Source organism: Brachycentrus maculatus, unplaced genomic scaffold (genome assembly GCF_059751285.1).
Source record: "Brachycentrus maculatus isolate JH-2025_06_01 unplaced genomic scaffold, ASM5975128v1 h1tg000124l, whole genome shotgun sequence".
Taxonomy (NCBI): domain Eukaryota; kingdom Metazoa; phylum Arthropoda; class Insecta; order Trichoptera; family Brachycentridae; genus Brachycentrus; species Brachycentrus maculatus.
Window position 1 is genome coordinate 560,288 of NW_028280877.1, and position 23,033 is coordinate 583,320.

Consider the following 23,033-nt stretch of genomic DNA (forward strand, 5'->3'; position numbering starts at 1 on the left):
AAATATATATATATATATATATATATATATATATATATATATATATATATATATATATATATATATATATATATATATATATATATATATATATTTATATATATATATATACATATATATATATATATATATATATATATATATATATATATATATATATATATATATATATATATATATATATATATATATATATATATATATATATATATATATATATATATATATATATATATATATATATATATATATATATATATATATATATATATATATATTATATATATATATATATATATATATATATATAATATATATATATATATATATATATATATATATATATATATATATATATATATATATATATATTATATATATATATATATATATATATATATATATATATATATATATATATTAAGGTACCTATATATTCTTCAATTTAAGCAGTGTTATTGTTAATGATAGGTAGAATAGAGAATATAATACACTATGTGTAAAATGATCACTTTAACCGGACAACGACATGCAGCAAGCCCTGTAGATACCCAAACATTCATATTGCAATTTCAAATTATTTCTGTATTTTTGTAGAAATTTACAACATGTTGAGTGCGTTCGCAAAATCTGGATTATCTCCAATTATACAGGAGTTATTTTCATATTATTTTTTGACATCTCATCAAAGATGAAGAAGAATATGGAAGTCTGGTCATTTACGGGGCTGACGACTGTCTGGTATTTGTAGAAATATCGATAAAAACTTGAAATGTTTATAGTAGTATTTAATTATTATTTTCCATCTGGGTATATACAATATGTCTCGTTTTTTATTCACTGATTTTTTAGATGTGAATTTAAAAATGACTAAGGTAGAAGTGATGGTGGTTTTGGCACCCCTAGTTCGCTTGCAAGGGCGTGTCCCGCCCATGTGGAGGGGGTCGCGTGCCTCCGCCCGCGCGGGCGCCAGTAGCGCGCTACACCGCGGCCCCGACGGTCGGCCCGGACCACCATACCATACCACCCTCCTGTATCCCCGCCAGATCACGCCCGAGATCCGACCCGACAGTGATACCCCGCGACATAGATATGCCAATTACACAACCGATACCATTCACTCATCATCGGATCTTGTGAAAACTAGTTGTAGCGCAATTCTTGAGGATTGAAAATGATTGTTTAGAATTATGCGACATTTTTTGAAACGTTCGGGAAACTCTCAAAGATCAAGGGGGTTTTATATTTGACGTTTTTTTGGAATACCAAAAAGGATAAAATTTTAATTCTAACGAATGTCTGACGTGTAAAATTTATATTAATGAAACGATTGTGGTTTTAAAACGGTTTAAGATTATTTTTAAAAAATTCAGACTCGTGTGCAAATATATAGATAAGGTTTTAACGTATTTTTTTGGAACGATCGAGAGTCTATCCGTTGACTCGCGTATTATTCGGGTGTTGACAGTCTGCCGAGCGGGAGTCGGTTCGCATGGTCCGGAGGATCGCCTCCTCCACCCGGCCTTGAGTCCGGGCTGGGTGCTCCGGAACGGTGGCCCTCCGCAGGGCGGCGGACCCGTCCGACGTGGAGTGTGTCGGCAGGGAGATAGCGTCCTTCAAGGAAGGCGTGCTGAGCTGGGCGCCGTGGGCGGGCGGGCTGGTGGCGGGCGCGGGGGGGCTCGGCGGCGCCCTCCCGCTGCCCACGCTCAGCTTCACGGTCGCCCAGGTCGCCACGGTCTGCGAGACCCTCGAGGAATCCGGAGACATAGAGCGATTGGCGAGGTTCCTCTGGTCGCTCCCGGTGGCCCATCCGAACGTAGCCGAACTAGACCGAAGCGAGGCGGTCCTGAGAGCGAGAGCCATCGTCTCCTTCCACAGCGGTAACTTTAGAGACCTCTACTCCATCTTGGAACACCACCGGTTCACCAAAGACTCCCACGGAAAACTGCAGGCCATGTGGTTGGAAGCGCACTACCAAGAAGCCGAACGTCTCCGCGGACGGCCGCTGGGCCCCGTCGACAAATACAGAGTCAGGAAGAAATTTCCGCTACCCAGGACTATCTGGGATGGCGAACAGAAGACACACTGCTTCAAGGAGAGGACGAGAAGTCTCTTGAGGGAGTGGTACCTGCAGGATCCGTACCCGAACCCCACCAAGAAGAGGGAGCTGGCGCAAGCCACCGGACTGACCCCCACGCAGGTGGGCAACTGGTTCAAGAACAGGAGACAGAGGGACAGAGCTGCAGCCGCTAAAAATAGGTCAGTCCAGTGTTTTTTGACTTACCTAGAAATTAAATGACTCAAATTAAAGCTGTTACTTAAATGAAATCTTAAATTTTAAGTTTATTGCAAAGCAACAGGACGCAAATAGATGTTGAAGGTATTGCGTCTCATAAACAAATTAGAAAATCATTAGCGTGTTGATTCGGACCTAATATATTATGCACCTACGTATATATTATAATATATAGATACATATTGTATATTGGCAAAGGGGTCATACATCTTCGCTACCGGTATTTTTTTAACATAATCGTTAAGGCAAGATATTGAAGTTTTTTTTGTTGTATGAGAAGAATGATTAATAGCTTTTAAAATATCCCATTTTTTTATCAAAATAACACACACAGTAGCAAGAATGTTTTTTCTGCATATTTACTAACGATCAGTATTTTTTAAAAATTGTGGACGAAACAATACAATTTAGAATAAATGCAGTATTTTTTCTCCCATATTTTCTATACAGCATTCTGTCAAAATACATAAGATCATTTTTAAATAGTTTGGTACAAAAAATGGATATCAGCACTTGTGTCAACAGTTTTTGAGTACTTCATATATAGATTGTCAATAATCCATTACGATATTATTCTTTTTATAAGTCCATATTGATAAGTCTTTTTTTATATTTGCTTTTAGTTTTTATTTTAATCCGTGATTCGTATTCACGATGCGTATGAATTCTTTGAAAGGGTAATTTTAACAACGACAAAAAATCATCGGGAATATTTGATCAATGGGTAAATAGACATGCATATCCCTCACTCCTTTCAAGAACGTCATATATCAAAAAACTTGATTTTTCAGGAGATCGTTTTTAAAGTTCAAAAATTTAATGAAATGTATTAAAAATAAAATATCAAGTTATTGTGCATAAGATCTTTTTAGGTAAAACCTGAATGTTTTTTCTCCATTTGAAAAATATTTAGTATATTTAAAAATGTCCGCCTCCGTAGTGTAATGGTCAGCACGCTCGGCTACCGTTCTGGAGGTCACGGGTTTGATTCCCAAGGAGGGTAAAATAAATATGAGCGATATTTTCACTGTAATATTTATTCAATATTCCCTGGACTGGTAACAGAAGCGAAGGGTTGATCACCTTTCCTTCATGTGTAAACGATCAAGATAACACTGCGTTTATATGACGCAGTGCCCTATGCACCATTTGGGTGCGGATAAGGGTTTTATTATTATTATATTATATTTAAAAAATAATTAAACAATACCTTTTCTTCAAAATGCAAAAACAACACTTTCTGCTCTGTAGCGGGTAAATATTAAGTTAAAAATATGCCGCTTTTCCTGGGATATAGTACATTTTCTGGGCATTCCGAAAACATGCACAACTGAAAATTGACGATTATTGATATATGACGTTGTTGAAAGGAGTGAGCGATTTGTCCGTACTCACAAATCCTGTTAAAATTTGACTTATTGCGAGAAGTCCGAAAAAAATTCACTGATAAAAATTTCGATTTTGTTCAATAAAAGACATCTCGTTAATTCATCTGTTCTAATAAATCACCGTCGCTGTGTATTTTAAAAGTGTAATTTAATCAATATAAACGCAACACGTTTCGTTACGCATTTGTGTTCATTCCTTATTTTTTATGCTTTCTCAATAGTTTTTTATATTTTTTATCAAAAGTATTTAATATTATATATATTGGTGTAAATTAAATTTTGACATCTCAACATAAATGATGAAAAATATTGTTGAGTATTTACAGGACTTATGACCAGTCATGATTGACAACCACACTACTCAATTTTTTGGAACTCATACATACATAGGTACATCATAAATCTCATGACGCTTTATGTTTGAATTCGCAGGAGCCTTCTATGGTTGATTTGAGAAAGATTTATTATTACTATCGAGTTATTATTATATGATAATTATTCGTCAAAATGATAGGAAAAGTTGCCGTCAATTATATTTATATCTGTTATTTGTTTTAGTAATGTATATATCGCTCACTCCTTTCAAGAACGTCATAAATCAAAATTCGTAAATTTTTAGTTGTGCATGTTTTCGGAATGCCCAAAAAATGTACTATATCCCAGCAAAAGCGGCATATTTTTAACTTAATATTTAGGTACCCGCTACAGGGCAGAAAGTGTTGTTTTTGCATTTTGAAGAAAAGGTGTTGTTTAATATATATTTTTTTAAATATCCTAAATATTTTACAAATGGAGAAAAAACCTTAGGTTTCACCTAAAAACATCTGTTGCACAGTAAAAAGTTCAATAAGTGGCTTGATATTTATTTTTAATTCATTGTATTATATTTTTAAACTTAAAAATCAAGTTTTTTGATTTATGACGTTCTTGAAAGGAGTGAGCGATATGTATATGTAATTTGTTTTAGTAAAAAGCTTGATATGAAGTGAGTTTCAGGACCCTTTTTGTTAAAAAAAGCATTGGTAATACATATTAGTAAATAACCACACAACATATCTAATAATATTACTTATATTCTTAGTTAATAATATAATAATATTGGATATAATACTAGATATAATATAGATATAATAATATTACTTAAATTCTTATTTGTCCGCTTCCGTAGTGTAATGGTCAGCATGCTCGGCTACCGTTCTGGAGGTCCCGGGTTCGATTCCCAGGGGGGTTTAATAAATAAAAGTGATTTTTTTACTCTAATATTTATTCAATATTACACTGGACTGGTACTTGAAGTGGAGGGCTGATCACCTTTCCTTCATGTGTAATCGATCGAGATAACACTGCGTTTATATGAAGCAGTGCCCTATGCACCATTGGGGTGCGGTAAGGGATTTATTATTATTATTATATTCTTAGAAGATTTTTGATTAGTATCTTATCCTGGTGTAGTAGATACCTACGTATTTTTAATCAATATTTTCATCGGTATTTGAATATTGATTGGTAAATCCAATTAATATTAGAAGCCTTCAACCGCGCTAGTGAAATCGGAGAATCTTCTTCAAACATGGCGGTATTATTATCACATATCATAATCCGCAAATAAATGGATAATTTATCATTCAAAATGGTCACGCGTTCACATTTTTTTAAATCCAGATTCAATATTGAATGAGCGACGGCGCGTTTCGAATATGAAAGGTCATTAATTAATTATTTTTTAATCAAAGCTTTGAATATAGAAAATTCAAAAAATAATTACTTATTCCTATTTAAAGATATTAGTACATATTTCACATAGCAAAACAAGAACTAACAAGTTTTTTTTTTACTTTTATTTTATTTGAGCAGTAACCAGTGAAAAGTGGAAAAACTGTGTCGGGTTGTGGTCCCGTGGTTAGTGTCGCGGACTCTTAAGTCAGAGTTTCTCGGTTGGAACCCGCTCTACCACAATTTGATACCTATTTCTAATAATGAGCCGCTTAGGCTCACAGAAATAGTATGAAATTGAAATATTTGTGTAAATAATAAAAAAAACATAAATATTCAATTTTTTTTAAAAAAAAAACTAGAAGTACAGTTCTTATTTTATTAAATAAAATGCGGTTCCACCAAGCAATGTCAGTACCTACCTACTAAACTTAAACTACTATATAGTTTTTTCCCCTTTTATTTTATTTCACCGGTGACCAGGTTTCATCGTTACCCACATCACCACTCTAATGATGTCGGTAGCGACGAAATTCGATATCTGGTTAATTAAAATAAAAGTGGAAAAAAATATATACAAATACATGTAGTTGTTCTTTTATTATATAAAATGTAGTAACGTCAAGAAATGTCAGTACAAAACTTGAATCTAAAAAAAAAAAACATTTTGCCATCTCGACATACATCAAGAAGAATGTGGAAGTATGGATATTTACAGGGCTTACGACCTGTTATAGGCTGGTTTAAATTGTCACTTTATATACTTGTAATATTCACCATTCTATCCACGATTGACAACAACATTACTTAAGTTTCGGATGTAGTATTTATCCTTCAATTTACATCTTCTTTCAAGTGTGAGTTCTCGGCATCATCTGTGGTTGAGTAGAAGAATGTTTTTTTTAATAAAAAAAACTACTACTAAATAGTAAAGTCCTTCGTGAAATGTATGTAAAATTCTTCCCGAAATATTGAAGACGCCTAAAAAAATTTTTTTTTTTTATTAAACTTGACTTTCCATTTGTGAACAAATATTTTGACACAGTCAAAATATTCACTCTAGGCCCTATTGCACGTAGGCATATTTGGTGCGAGTAAAAAAGTATTGATTTCTTCAGGATTATCTTTTTAATGTTTCTTTCAGAATATACACACTCCAAGATAGATTGTTTTAACTAACGGTTTTTTGTTGTTTTTGGAATGGAGACTAATAAAAATAACTGCCAATATTTGTAAAATAAGTGTTGCTAGTTATCACATAGCAAAGTAAGTCATTATAGGATTCAAGTACCTAACTAAATATTGTACAAAGATTACCTTGAAGTTTGTAGCTTACCCGTTCGTAGATATCTTTTGGTTCCAGGTAAACTCTTACATCTTGCCGGGCCGATTTAAATGCAAAAAAATAATAAGATTAAATTGAAAATCTGTTAAGGTAGGTTACCTTCCTTACCTTTAAAATAATTGTAGTTTGGATAAGATATATTGAGACACTAGAACTTTGTAAAATTAGGGTTAAAAATTGAAAATAAACGATAGTGTGGTGGTAAAGTCAACACTTTTCCATCATTTTATCATAAATCTTCAGAAATTGTATGTAACCTTTTAAAGGTGTCAGATTAACGTATCGAATAATCGATGTATTCATCCAGAAAATGTCGTAATAAACCGATTTTTTTATATCCGTCGGAAAGTCTTAACGTCAGCAATTTTAGATAATTTGAATAGTGCCATTTTCGTAAAATGGTATACATGTGTTTATTTATAAATAATAATTGTTCAAATACTTGTTACTGATTTGTTAAATTCACAAATAAAATAGAATAAAATATTGACAGTGTGAATTTGGCACAATTGTACCTACGAGTATTCATTCGTAAAGTAATTTTTTTAATTTATTTCATATCTACATACATTTTTTTACTATTTGTATTGCGGCTTTTTGGGCATGGCCTGTGTTGAGCCGCAATACTTACATGTTAATACAATTTATTTATTTATTATTATTAGTTTATTTTTTAAATTATTGGATTATATACATTACATACAATAGATACAATAACAATTTACAGTATAAAGGTTTCACAATAAAATAATTACACCTGGACTTTAATTAAATCACTTTCTACCTTGTCCCTTCCAACGAGAAGCAACCATCGAATTATCTATACTTTATAGAAATATTACGGAAAATTTCGAAATACTGACTCTACTTTTAACGGAAGCTGCCCTCTTCATTCATTAACGTCTCGGCTATTTAAAAAGGTGAAAATCACATCCTCCTAGGCTCCGAATGGTCATCATTTTGCCATTCATAACTCCCAACAAAGGAGCGTGGTTACGTCTGCCTTCTCCACACATTCCATGACATCCTGCCTTTTTAAATCCTTTAGTTTGATTCAAAAGGTTGGTAGATGAAACGAGCATGTACATATTTCTTAAAATATATTTTGAAAAACAACTTCATTGTACCTATAACGTCGCTCTCCTGACTAAATATACAGTTAAAGGCCCAATATACGATAAATCGCAACTTAATTTTCTTTAAACCCAGATAACACTTGATGTAATTGAATTGTTTTGCTTAAAAAAATAACTTAACTAACTAACCATCACGCCGCTTCACCGCAAGGGTAAGCAGAGAGAATAGAACGCCACACAACTCTGTCTTTGCAAATTGCATTCTTCGCCTCTTCCACGTTCATGTATCTCTTCATACATACCTGCCGATTATTTAGACTCCTAACCTGACCGCTTTCAAGTATTTGGTATACCTGATCGTGCCAATTTTTCACCTTTTCTCTGCACCTTTTTCCAACTATATTCGTCTCATAAATTTGTTTTGCCGTTCTTTCCTCACTCATTCGTTCCACATGTCCAAACCATCTCAACACACCTTTCTTAATTTTATCGATAATGCTTACCTCAGCTTAGCGTTCCTTCCTTATTTCACAACTTTTGAAAAATTAAGATTAAAAAAAAATAGCAATAGATTTTCAAAACAATTTGTCACATAATCGACTGTTTATATAATAGTAAAAAATCTGAAAAGACTTTCAGATTGGTGCTATAAAAATAAACTCCATCTATTTTTTTTTAATAACTCGAATAACAAAATACCTATAGGTACCTAGAATCGGTATTAGAAATGGAAGATCTAGGTAGGTATAACCGTCGACACCAAATTCAGCTTTCTATCGCACATAAACAAAATATTTATAGATTTGGCGTTTAATTAGTATTTATATATTAAATGTTAAAATCAAGCACTGATTTCTTGAGTTTACTAAATTGTTATAAAAAAAACACATAAAAATATTTTTTTGACAATTGTTTCGCATTGTTATGGCATTTTCCAACGAATTTAATCTTCACATTCGTTTGAAAATGCCATAACACGGCATTATCACTTGTCACAAAATTTATTATTATGTGTTTATTAACAATGAAATACAATTTAGTAGACTCAAAAAATCAGTGTTTGATTATAATAACATTTAATATATACTTATAAACATAAATGAAATAACCATCAAAAGTATGAGAATGCTCGAATTCTTATTAATTCTTCTTCAAACCCTTATCCGCACCCCAATGGTGCATAGGGCACTACATCTTATAAACGCAGTGTTATCTTTATCGTTGTAACCACACGAAGGAAAGGTGATCAGCCCTCCGCTTCAGGTACCAGTCCAGGGTGAAAAAATATTAGAGTGAAAAAATCACTTTTATTTATTTAACCCCCCCCGGGAATCGAACCCGGGACCTCCAGGACGGTAGCCGAGCGTGCTGACCATTACTTTACGGAGGCGGACAATTGATTATTAATATATTAATTAGTAGATATGTATGTTTTCTATTTAAACCATGTTGAATTATGGCTTCATTTTTTTGTGTATTAATCCGACAGTGTTATTTTCATGTCATTTCTATTTTGACTGCATAAATTGGACTCGAGTCCTTTTTGTACTGTCAGCTTAGATAATTTCCGATCGTTGGAGATACCTCGTGGAATCCCCTCACGGTCACAACAAATGCGATCCCCGGTTCGACGCCTCGCAAGGTGCAATTATATCAAATGAATCGGCTGAATGGTACCTACACATATCCCATATCTAATATCTTACCCATCCGACTGACTTACGAGATATCTACATGCGTGTATAGATAATATTTATGGCTACCGGCGGCCCTTAATGACCAGGGACTCATAACGACCGAGTAGGTGTCTATAAGCAGAATTGTATATATATGTATGGTATAGGCGTTGATACCGTACTCATTATAACAGTCATCAGTCAGCTTTTAGGTCGTGCTAAAATATATACCTCCTCATAACTCGTGCGCTCCTGGTACTAATAAAATTATATGGGCAAAATCCTGCTAACTTTTTACCCCATTTTTAACAAATTAGGTATTAAAGAATCTTCTTCTAACACTTATCCACACCAAATGGTGTATAGGGCACTGCATGGTATTGATGCAGTGTTATATTGAACGTAATTTAAATGAAAGCAAGGTGATCAGCCCTTCGCAGGGGCGTGCCTTTCATGTGGTCAGAAAAGCAGTGCCTATTCTAACTTACTCGCGTGACATATAAAAACGCAACCAGTACCTACCCTACCTTACTAAGTAGTACCAGCTTACCTTACTACCTACCTCAACTGCTTAATAAAATATAATAAAACCCTTATCCGCACCCAATAGTGCATAGGGCACTGCGTCATATAAACGCAGTGTTATCTTGATCGTTTACATATGAAGGAAAGGTGATCAGCCCTCCGCTTCAGGTACCAGTCCAGGGTAATATTGAATAAATTTTAGAGTGAAAAATCACTAATATTTATTTTACCCCCCTTGGGAATCGAACCCGGGACCTCCAGAACGGTAGCCGAGCGTGCTGACCATTACACTACGGAGGCGGACGTTACAGTAAGCACTTCGTTTATCATCTAGAATCCAATATAGTGCAAACGCATCATTAGGTTTTACCATAGTAAGATAAAAAAGGATATTATCCACGTGCCTTGGATTTTTTTGTATTTCTTAAAAATATACCCATTATTCAACGGCTCTTTCTGAGAATTTAAGGGCATTTTTTGTTTATTTATGTAATCCCTTTCTTCGAGTTACCCCAGGACGAAGGACAACAAATATAAATAAGACAGGACAATAAGAGATAATCTTCCATTAGCACTGGCCATGGGAGCATAAAGAAATAGGTAAACACAGCATTGAAATTGCTTCCTGATTTCGGGAGAAGCGGAGATAACACCTCTTTATACCCGGCATTGTGAGATGTCCCCGTTTTCACTTATAGAAAAACCTCAATCCTCAAACAACGTTGCTTATTAGTGACAGAGGATACCACTTCCGGATTCGATTGTTAAAATAAACTGAAATAATATATAATAAAATAACAACCATATATATATATATATATATATATATATATATATATATATATATATATATATATATATATATATATATATATATATATATATATATATATATATATTTCATTCAAACCCTTATCCGCACCCCAATGGTGCATAGGGCACTGAATCATATAAACGCAGTGTTATCTCGATCGTTAACACATGAAGGAAAGGTGATCAGCCCTCCGCTTCCGGTACCAGTCCAAGGTAATATTGAATAAATATAAGAGTGAAAAAATCACTAACACTGCGTTTGTATGATTCAGTGCCCTATGCACCATTGGGGTGCGGATAAGGGTTTTATTTATTTTATATTATTATATTGTAAGTGGTAAATTTTTTAAATTGTATTTTTACTTTTCAACCAGCTGATAAGACTGAAATGAGTAATTTAAAATACAATGTAAAAACATTGACCCTTACAATGTTTCCATTGATAAACGCTCTACGGTAGGTACCTATCTCTACGTTAACGGGGGATTTACTGTATATCCAAATAAATTTTATTTGACCAGTTACTAGTCAAATAAAATGAGTAATTTAAAATACAATGTAAATACATTGACCCTTACAATGTTTCCATTGATAAACGCTCTACGGTACCTATCTCTACGTTAACGGGGGATTTACTGTATATCCAAATAAATTTTATTTGACCAGTTACTAGTCAAATAAAACAAATATGGAAAAAAACATACAGTTGTTATTTTATTATATAAAATGTATTTCCACAAAGAAATGTCAGTACGAAACTTAATTTTAATATCACTCCTTTCAAGAACGTTATAAATAAAAAATTGTCAATTTTCAGTTGTGCATGTTTTCGGAATGCCCATAAAATATGCACATTAAAATATCCCAGCAAAAGAGGCATTTTTTAACTTCATATTTACCCGCTACAGGGCAGAAAGTATTGTTTTTGCATTTCAAAGAAATGGTATTGTTTTTTTTTAAAATATACTTAATATTTTTCGAATGGAGAAAAAACCTTCAGGTTTTGCCTAAAAATATATGTTGCACAGTAAGAAGTTTAGTTAACAAGGCAAGTAATTTATTTTTAATACATTGTATTATAATTTTAAACTTTAAAAACGTTCTCCTGAAAAATCATGTTTTTTTATTTATGACGTTCTTGAAAGGAGTGAGCGATATATGTATATATTAAGAAAAATGGAGTCCCGGTTTAAGTGAAGTATGAAGTCTGTCTGAAACAAGGATATAAGTTAGCTGAAAGCAGTCGAAATGCGAGTTCTCAGACGAATGTGCGACATAACGATGTATGGATGATGTTTGAATGGTGAAATAAGGAAAGAATGTAAAGTTGATATTATTTCTCCTCTTCTTCGTCTTTGTTGGTCGTTTATCCACTGCTGGATAAAGGCTTCTTCCAATTCCTTCCAGGCTTCTTTAGTTTGGGCTTTTTTAATCCATTTACTACTTTGACGAGGACAATGTCATCGGGCCATTTTTTGTGTCCGGAGAAATACCTCTCTGCATGTCCCGTCATGGTTTTATCATCTAATGTATAAATATCGATCAAAATATCTTATTTTTAAAATATGTAATTATGTTTTTACACACAAATATAAATAACAGTTGGCTGGTTGTGGGGTGTTTGAATAAACACCTTCCCTGGTGTTATTTCTGCTAAGGACTGCTGACAAATTGCGTTTGATGAAATAATATTGACGCCAGAGGGTAAATGTAGAATTATTTATAATAATAAAGGTCTAGCCTCTACCTTCTGCCGTATTATACTAAAACTTACATAATATTATCTATCATTGGCTTAGATATGTCTAGATACACCTGGAACCATTTCAATAAAACAATGTTTACATATAATATATACATTATCATTACTTTTTTTTATATATTAATTGTTAAATCAAATACAGGTTTTTGGAGTCTAAGTTGTATTTTATTGTTAAAAAAAACACATTAAAATTAATATTGTGACAATTGTTTCGCCTAGTAGTGGCATTTTCAAACGAATTTTGAAACATTCGTTAGAAAATGCCATAACTAGAACTAAGTAGAACATAACTTCGAATTATGAAAAATTAATAAAATAATTATGGTTATTTAAAAAAAAATCTTAATTTTTTACTATAATATCCAAAAACATGGATTTTATAGGCCAATTTTTTTTTAGAAGTAACTATGTGTTATAGAATTGTCTCATTTGAAAATAGGTCGTATCTGTTCGGAAAAATAATAAATAATGTAATTGAAAGATAAATTTTTTAATGAATTAATATTGCCACAAGGTGACTGCCGAATCGATTAATGAAAAATATGTTTTATCTTTTAAAATAGCGTTTATTAAAAAAAAAACGCAATCATAACATCCTAAAAACATGGATTAATACGCAAAATTCGTTACAATCAAGAATCCAAAAGAAAAGTTAAATTTATCTACGCCATTTGGTAAATGTTATCAATATATTGTAATCGACCACAGGGTGATAAAAAATAATACAGGTTTTGTTCAGGAATGGTAATAAGTCCATTTAGTAACTGTTACACAAATTACAAAAAGTCCCATGACATTTAGGATATAAATGTCATGGGACTTTTACATACTCACTGTGCTGTTTATCTAAAAGAAGCTTAGTAAATAAAACGTTAATGCAATACTGTACCAGGGTGACATAATACCTTCCCTTATTATGTGTTATGCCATACGTCACTAAGGGTAGTTGACACAGCAGCTTGTCTGGTTATGTAAAAACGACATTACCGGCTTACTGGTGACAAATAATACGATTTACATAGCTCACAGCTCCCCTCATTTAGGTACATATTTCGATATTATACTAACTATACATATACAGTATAATAAATAAAAGTTTTAAGCTTTGTAGAGCATTGGTTAGATCGTCGACGACTCAAATAAAATCAGGAGTTCAAATATCCTCAAATGGGTTAGTTTATATTTTCAGATTTTATTTCTTTTAACATATCGCTCACTCCTTTCAAGAACGTCATATATCAAAAATCGTCAATTTTCAGTTGTGCATGTTTTCGAAATGCCCAGAAAATGTACTATATCCCAACAAAAGAGGCATATTATAACTTCATATTTACATATTGTATATATAAATATTTTTAAAAAAAAAGATAAAAGAAAAAAAATTCTGAGTTTCAAAATATAAAATGATGGTATAAACTCCCTCTCCAAGCGCAAGAGCTCAGTCTATTTTTTGAAGAGGCTCAGTGAAACTAAAATTATAAGATTGTATTAAGTAGTAGGTACCTACCTACCGATAGAAATTGTATTAAACTGTTCATATATGTATTTATTTTTACAAACATTTTGATACATACATACACACATATGTGTATTTATATGTATCGATATGTCTTTATTTATGGAAGCTATAGAAACTAAATGACAGACATTTCTGAAATTATCTCCCGATTAAAGATTATATGGGATTTTTAAACACTACTTTAGATTTCGGTTATAAGATACAGCCGTCTTTGTGCCTCGCCATAATCTGTGCATCCCATCTCCAGTAGCTACCGAGAATGGCGGAAGCGGGCACAATAGCTGTGCCACAAATCGCGTTACGTTCTGTACACCCCTCGGCACAATGGAGGGTATATTATTTGTGGTTTATTGAGTCCATTTTGGGTATTTAACACCTCTTCTGCATTGTGAGGGCTCCACATTGTGAATGGTAATCCGTAGTGACAGTGCGGACAACAATAGCGAGATATTGGACACCTTTTGCCTTTCATGGATATGTTATTTCGACTGATACTGTATTAAACCAACACAATTATAATCTTTTCTACGCAATGACGTTTTGTAGCGTGTTGGAGATGAAAAAATCAACTAGCGATGATTAATTTTCATAATATTTTTGACATCTCAACATAGATGGAGAAGAATAGGAAAGTCTGGGCATTTACGGGGGCTTACGACCGTCATGGGCTGGTTAGGTAATCACTTTACACACGTGCAACATTCACCATTCTACCTACTCAATCTAGATATATCGATTAATCTCATACACAGTACATATGAGTTCACAACAGTCATCTATGTTGGATTGAGAAAGCTTTTTTTATTTAGTAGAGATACTTTCTTTGTATACAAGATCCAAACCAGGTTTATTTTACATACTTACCAGCTTGTGACAGGACACATCCCTGTAAATACCCAGACTTCCATATACCTCTTCATCTATGTTGAGATGTCATTAAATGCGAATTACGTTTTTTCATCGATTTCAATTTATCAAGATTTAAGTATGTACATATATTATGTACATACTAATTTATTATTTATGTATAATAACCGTAAAAAACCATAGTGCAAAAGTCAAACTGGCCATACACAACATGGTAGAGATAGGAACTTTTTTGTATACAAGATCCAAACCAGGTTTATTTTACCTATTTCCCAGCTTGTGACAAGACACATCCCTGTAAATACCCAGACTTCCATATTCTTCTTCATCTATGTTGAGATGTCATTAAATGTGAATTACATTTTTTCATCGATTTCAATTTATCAAGATTTAAATATGTACATGTATTATGTACCTACTGATTTATTATTTATGTATAATAACCATAAAAAAATTTATAGTGCAAATGTTAAACTGGCCATACACAACAGAGTCCTGGTACCAACCCTGAAATCAATTTATTTAAACTTCATGTACAGAAAAGAAATAAGTACACTGGCGGGCTTAGTGCTATAAAGCAATATCTTCCAACCAACCAAAAACCGACAAGTGATATTGATCAAAACGTTTGAAACCATGTAAGTATAGCTGTTTCCAATCAGAGGGATTATATATATGGGATATGATATATGGAAGTGAATCATGGAGTTGGCAAATATTTTCTTTTGCGTTTATGTTGAGTTGTCGAAAAAAAACTTTCACTGTTTAAAAACAGTTGTTTTAAGGAGCTCAGGGCTGATCACCTTGCCTTCATGCAATTAACGATCAAGATAACACTACGTCCCTATGATGCAGTGCCCTATGCACCGTCAGGTGCGGATAAGGGTGAAAAGAAAGTTTAAAAACAGTACCCATACAGGTATGAATGTTTTTATTTATTTACTTAGCGTCCAATTGACTCTGAAAACTAGCTACGGCTTATGCAACACCACTTATCATGGTCCAATTAAGGCCAGAGTACCTATTATTAGTTTTATGGCATATTCATACTTCTGAGTGCGTTTATTTACTCTTTATGTTTAAAGTTACTATAATTTCATGTAATTCGTGACTGAAATTTCTAGACAAAAACTAGGTATGAATAATACAATGATACACATATAATAATTGTGTGTCCCTTGTTTGTGGTTTATTGTTGACAGATCGGCCATTTGTAGGGGGTTCCAGGGAACCAATCAGAGCCATCCACGTATATCTGTTATTCCATTTTTAAATCCGATAATGCGACAAAACGTGTTGCTGTTTCCACCAAACTCCGCACTGGCGCTATTGTCGCTTATCGGGAACATATGTGTCAATTAAACCAGGAATTCTCAAAGCATTTAATTGAATAAACCTTAATAAACCTTTCAATTAAAAAATAGCTGTCTAATTCTTTTTCTTCTGTATCTGATCAGGATCGGTGCATAGGATACCGCATTCAAATTATCAGGGAGTCTCTACTTGAGAGTAATTCTTAAATGCATGTGTGAAGATGGTTATAACTTGTATATTTCGTAGTCATACGGAAGAAAGTATCGAGTGCATTTTTTTATAAAAACGTGATCATTGACAATTTGATATCTTTCTAGCTTAAAATTGCCCTGAAAAAAATCCCAAAGGATTTTAAACTTGGAAGTATAATATATTGACTTGTTAAAAATGACTAACTGCATTGATGTTTATTTAGTTGCCAAGCAAAAGTGACTTAAATGGCCCTCCTGAACATTTTACGTTTTATTAGTTGGTCACTTTCTCCTGTACGACTACGATTTGTTTGACTGTCGTCGACGTAAGTTGTAATTTAATATTTTGTCTGAGGGGAAGTCCATCTCGGAACTTTAGATATTACTTTTAATACTGATTTTTGGGGAAGAAGAATACTATTTAATTATGCATTACTAGTACCACCCAACCAATGATCCCATACAACAGACTGACATAAAGACTATGTAGTATTTTTTTACTAATTCTTTTGTATTTGGATTGTTACTTGTGGTTTTAAAAATGTTGATGAGTTTTGTTTTCTTGTAATATTTACAATTTTCAAATCTTATTTATTATTTATTATTAAAAATATGTATTATTAAAGAAATCAACATCACGCAAACATATCGCTCACTCCTTTCAAGAACGTCATAAATCAAAAAACTTGATTTTTAAGGAGAACGTTTATAAAGTTTAAAAATATAATAAAATTTATTAAAAATAAATATCAAGCCACTTATTGAAAAATTTTACTGTGCAACAGATCATTTTAAGTTAAACCTGAAGGTTTTTTCTCCATTTGAAAAATAACTAGTTTATTTATAAAAAAAAAAACTATATTCCAGCAAAAGCGGCATATTTTAAACTTAATATTTACCCGCTACAAGGCGGAAAGTGTTGTTTTTACACTTCGAAGAAAAGGTATTGTTTAATTTTTTTATTAATAAACTAAATATTTTTCAAATGGAGAAAAAACCTTCAGGATTTACCTAAAAAGATCTGTTGCACAGTAAAAAGTTCAATAAGTGGCTTGATATTTATTTTTAATACATTGTATTATATTTTTAAACATTAAAAACGTTCTCCACAACGTAGGGTCCTAACCACTAGACGATCACGGCCTACGACCGAGGAAAACTTGGCACAATCAGGTATGTCAAATACTTGAAAGCGGCCGGGTCAGGAGTCGTAATAATCGTCGGGTATGTATGAGGAGATGCATGAATGTAGAAGAGGCAAAGAATGTTTGCAAAGACAGAGTGGTGTGGCGTTCGATTCTCTCTGCCTACCCCTGCGGGGAAGCGGCGTGATAGTTAGTTAGTTAGTTAGTTAAAAACGTTCTCCTGAAAAATTAAGTTTTTTTTATTTATGACGTTCTTGAAAGGAGTGAGCGATATCTAAAATCTGTGTAATATAAATATCTTGTATTATGCTTGACTATATGTTGAATAGCAACATCTTTATCAGTTAATATCTCCACAATATGCTGGCTGAGAGAAGAATAGGGTTTGTATTCTCGGTATTGGGGATTATCAAGCAACCCTTTCTGTGCTCCCGGCTACATGTCGACTGTCAACAGTCCTGGCCCGTTCATTGGATGAAATAAACCTATTCCTTTCATTATCTTTCTCTTCCCCCCATGATCTCTATTGTCGCGCACCATATTGTGTCTTTAGTGACATTGTGAGTGTGTGAATGTGTGGAATGGCGTCGGTGCTCGAATTATTCACACGGTCATAAAATCATATTATTCTTGTTTTCGGAATACAAATTTTGTCAAAACAGGAAAGAAATTAAATCAACACGTTTTTTAAGCTTAAAAAATTGCGTTACATAAATTGTCCAAAGCTATTAATAATAATAATAATAAATTTGGATAACTTATATAGCGCCATTTTCGTAAAAAAAATACCTCAAGGGCGCTTCACTGTGAATGAATTGGGGAAAATGTTAGGGTGGAAATGATTTAGCAAACAAATGTGTTTTTAGTCTTTTTCTAAAGATCATCTCACTCTCACTATTTCTAACCATTGGTGGAAGAGCATTCCACGCCGTCGGTCCTGCAACAGCAAAGGCACGTTCGCCAAATTTAGTGCGTTGGTTGCGAGCCGGTAAGATCACTTTGCCCATTGCAGATGTTGTAGCCGATCGAAGCGTGAGACGTCTATCAACCAATTCATCTGGAATACACAGCTCCTTAAGATACTCTGGAGCCATATTGTGTATTGATTTATACATGAGTAGGCAGAGTTTATACTCAACCCTTTCGGGAAAGCGTAACCAGTGGAGTTTGTGAAGTAGTGGGGTGATGTGACTGAATTTAGAAATTCCAAAAATTAGTCTCGCTGCTGCGTTTAACACTGATTGCAGTCGAGTCATTTTATTGTTTGGTAGACCCGTGTATATACAGTTACTTACTATTATTATTATATGAAATATTAATATTCCATTATATCCAAAATAAATGATCTGAAAAAATACTTTATGGAAAGATATATACGTATGTAGTGTTTAGTCATATTTTCTTATTTTGTTTTTACCTTATGTTTTTTTTTATATTTTTTTTATTTTTTATATTTTCTCATTTGTTTATTTTTAATATACTTCTTATGCCTATTTATTATACCTGTTTTTTGTTATTATATTTTGCCATGTATTAGTTTTGGTTATTTAAAAAAATCTTTTTTTGTAACTTTATTATTTGGGTTCCAGTCTTGTTAACCTTAATCCCATGTCCCAAAATGAGAAATAGAAATTACTCATCGGGTATATTATGTATATGACTTATGTATGCAATATGTTTTGAAAAATAAAATAAATAAAAAGATATGGGCTTCCGGCAAACTCAAACGATTTGTACAAGGAGATTCCAACTTGCCTAAAAAGAAAAGTGTACGAATCTCGCATACTGCCAATGAGCACAGCGATCCATGGAAAATCCATACATAAGTTTAAGTGATCGCTTTACACACGTGTAACATTCACCAATTCTACCCGTGATTGACAACCATACTACTCAAATTCTTGAAACTTCTACATAAATAAACTAAATAACTAACTATCACGCCGCTTCCTCTCAGGGGTAGGCAGAGAGAATCGAACGCCACACCACTCTGTCTTTGCAAACATTCTTCGCCTCTTCTACTTTCATGCATCTCCTCATACATACCCGACGATTATTACGACTCCTGACCTGGCCGCTTTCAAGTATTTGACAAACCTGATTGTGCTAAGTTTTTCTCGGTCTTCCTTTGCTTCTTTTTCCAACTACATTCGCCTCATAAATTTATTTAACCGTTCTTTTCTCACTCATACGTTCCACATGTCCAAACCATCTCAACACACCTTTCTATATTTAACTTCTAGATACATTGATCAAACTTGAAACACAGTGCGCGAGACTTCACTAGAGACATCTATGGTGCGATGAGGAAAACTTTTATTAAGTGGAAAGTCTTTCGTCTGTATGTGAGGTCTGAAGCTTATGATCGTCGTAAGCCCAGACTTCCATATTCTTATTATTTTTTGACAACTCATCAAAGATGGAAGTCTGAGCATTTAGGGGGCTGACGACATTTTGAGTGAGTCCAAATACGTGTTCACAAATCTGAATTATCTCCAATTATAGGAGTTATTTTTCATATTGTTTTATTTTCAAATTGGTTCATATATATAGAACTTCCAAGAATTTGAGTAGTGTGGTCATCAATAATGGGTAGAATTGTTGAATGTTACACGTGTATAAAGTGATCAATTTAACCAGCCTATGATGGTCGTCAGCCCCGTAAATGCCCAGACTTCCATATTCTTCTTCATCTTTGATGAGATGTCAAAAAATAATATGAAAATAACTCATGTAATTGGAGACAATCCAGATTTTGTGAACAAGTATGTGGACCCACTCATAATGTTGTTCTATATTCTTCATCATCCATGTTGAGATGTTAAAAATAAAATATCATAAAACGCCACAAATCATTTTCGTGATTTGGTTAACACGCGTCATTAGCGTAACGCCATGTTACCAAACTTCGCATTGTTGTCTTGACACTGCGTACAAAAGATTCACACATTATGGTTAGATTCGACCATTGTGCGCATTTCAAACGTCGTAATAGTAATTACGTTATTACTGTAGAGCCGAATGCGGGGGCACGGCTGCAGCACTGGAGTTGGAGAGTCTCTCCCACATTCGCCCGTTATAAAGTAGAGATGGTATATTACAGGAAGAGATAAGACACGGAGGGAAATTTCGACAGGGGCGTAGCCAAGAATCAGCTTAAAAAAATGCCAAAAAAACTTTTAATATATTAATGTATTTCTGACCTTTATATGTATAAAAGTGGTGCATAGCCAAGATGTAACTTATATAAGTACAAGAAATAACAACATTTTTTTTTAACGGTGTATGAAACCAGTGGCGGTCGGTGTCTTTTTGTAGAAGGGATGCTGGGCGTGAAATGTTTATACTCGTACTTACTACGTACTAGATATCAAATATGCACATCTAGACGCTAGCCTACAATAATGATACATGTTTCATAATGAAACATGTATCATTCTTGTCTTTTTTATTAATGAAGATGGGCATATTACGAATGGGCATATTAGAAGTCTGAGCATATTACGGCTTGCATTTGGCATTTGGCTAACTTAAGCGATCAAATGCAATGGTGTATCACAGAAAGTGTCGTCATTTACAGGGCTTACGCCCGTCATAGGCCGTTTAAGTGATCACATTGCACACGTATTACATTCACCATTTCTACCCATAATTGACAACCACACTCCTCAAATTCCCTGGGTGTTTTACATATATAATCCAATTTCAAAACATTGTACTTGAATCACTAGAATTTCACTAGAGACATCTATTGGTGAGATGTAGCTTTTTTATTGAGCATCTATATATTATTTTAATTATATTCTTCTTCATCTATGTTGAGATGTTAAAAAAATGCTAATAATACTAACATTTTTGTAAAAAAATAAATAAGTAAAAATACAAAGTAAATGCTTTAAATATTAAAAATATTGAAAAGAATATGATAAATAATTCCTATAATTCGAGATAATCCAGATTTGTAAACAAATATTCCGACACACTCAAAATATTGTTAAGAAATATATTGTCGATAAGAATTAAATTTCTGAGAACAAATATATTTATTTATTTATTATTAAACACCTTTTAGTCCCCTAAGGTGTGACAACAACACAGGGTTCAACTCCTCTTCTGCCAGTGGCAGCTGATTCCCAGGTTCGAGGTGTGATGTTCGGGTGTCTCGCGGGCCTTATCGGGACCATCTCCCCCGCCGGCCCTTCTCGGGGCCACGCCCCACAGATACAGAACCACCGATCATAACGCCCTTACAACAGACTTAAGGATTGCTTTATAACATAACGAAATTCTATCAAAAGCATACTTTGCTCATTCCTTTCCACAACGTCATATATCAAAAATCGTCAATTTCAGTTGTGAAAATATTAGATTTTACCACAAAGTGGCTGTCGAATCAATTAATAAAAATAATTCTTAAATATGTCTAAACTTGATATAAAACATTGATCATTCTTCCCTTTTTACAAAAGAAGATGGAAGTCTGAGCATCTCAGGGCATACGACCTGCCATCTGACTGGCTTAAGCGATCACTTCACTCACTTCTTTCAACAACGTCATGTATCAAAAATCGTTAATTTGCAGTTGTACATGTTTTCGGAATACCCAGAAAATGTACTATTGTATATCTCAGCAAAAGCGGCATATTTTTAACTTAATATTTACCCGCTACAGGGCAGAAAGCGTTGTTTTTACATTTTGAAGAAAAGGTATTGTTTATTTTTTTTAATACATTAAATATTTTTCAAATGGAGAATAAAACTTTCAGGCTTTACCTAAAAAGATCTGTTGCATAGTAAAAAGTTTAATAAGTGGCTTGATATTTATTTTAAATACATTTTATTCTATTTTTAAACTTTAGAAACGATGTACTGAAAAATCAAGTTTTTTGATTTATGACGTTGTTGAAAGGAGTGAGCGACTTACATTCTTAGTCATATGATGACAACAGATGATTTAAAAAGGAATTATTTTGACATCTCAACATAGGTAAAGAAGAATATGGAAGTCTGGGTATTTACAGGGCTTACGAATTATCTCAGGCTGGTTAAGTGATCACTTTATACACTTGTAACATTCACCATTTTACCCATGGGTTTTTACATATTATTTTTAAACTTTTTTCTGGTTATAAAACTTGACGTTTTGAAAGAAATTTAATGAGAAAAAAAAAGAAATTTAGAATTCCTATATCCTGTATAAATATTTATTATTTATTATTATTAAAACCAAATCCTCTCCCTTGGCGGAGTATATGGAGTCTACAAACTGTCTCCACTCTTTTCTATCGGCTGCCAGCTCCTTTCAAATCCGATTCGCGCCCCGAAGTTCTGCCGAGAACTGCCGTAGGTAGTAAGGTAAGCTGTACTACTTACTTGGGTAGGCAGTAGAGGTAGGTATTAAGG

At 33.3% G+C, this 23,033-nt stretch overlaps 1 protein-coding gene across 1 annotated transcript in view; it reads left to right on the forward strand.

Moving 5' to 3' along the window:
- Nucleotides 1-866: 866 nt before the first annotated feature.
- The window catches only part of LOC148309419 (uncharacterized), a 139,144-nt gene continuing 116,977 nt past the window's right edge, over nucleotides 867-23,033 (forward strand). Inside the window, exons 1-2 of the mRNA XM_088260090.1 lie at nucleotides 867-1,071; nucleotides 1,527-2,259. Coding sequence (XP_088116216.1) covers nucleotides 867-1,071; nucleotides 1,527-2,259 — 938 coding nt within the window. The remainder of the gene's footprint in view (nucleotides 1,072-1,526; nucleotides 2,260-23,033) is intronic.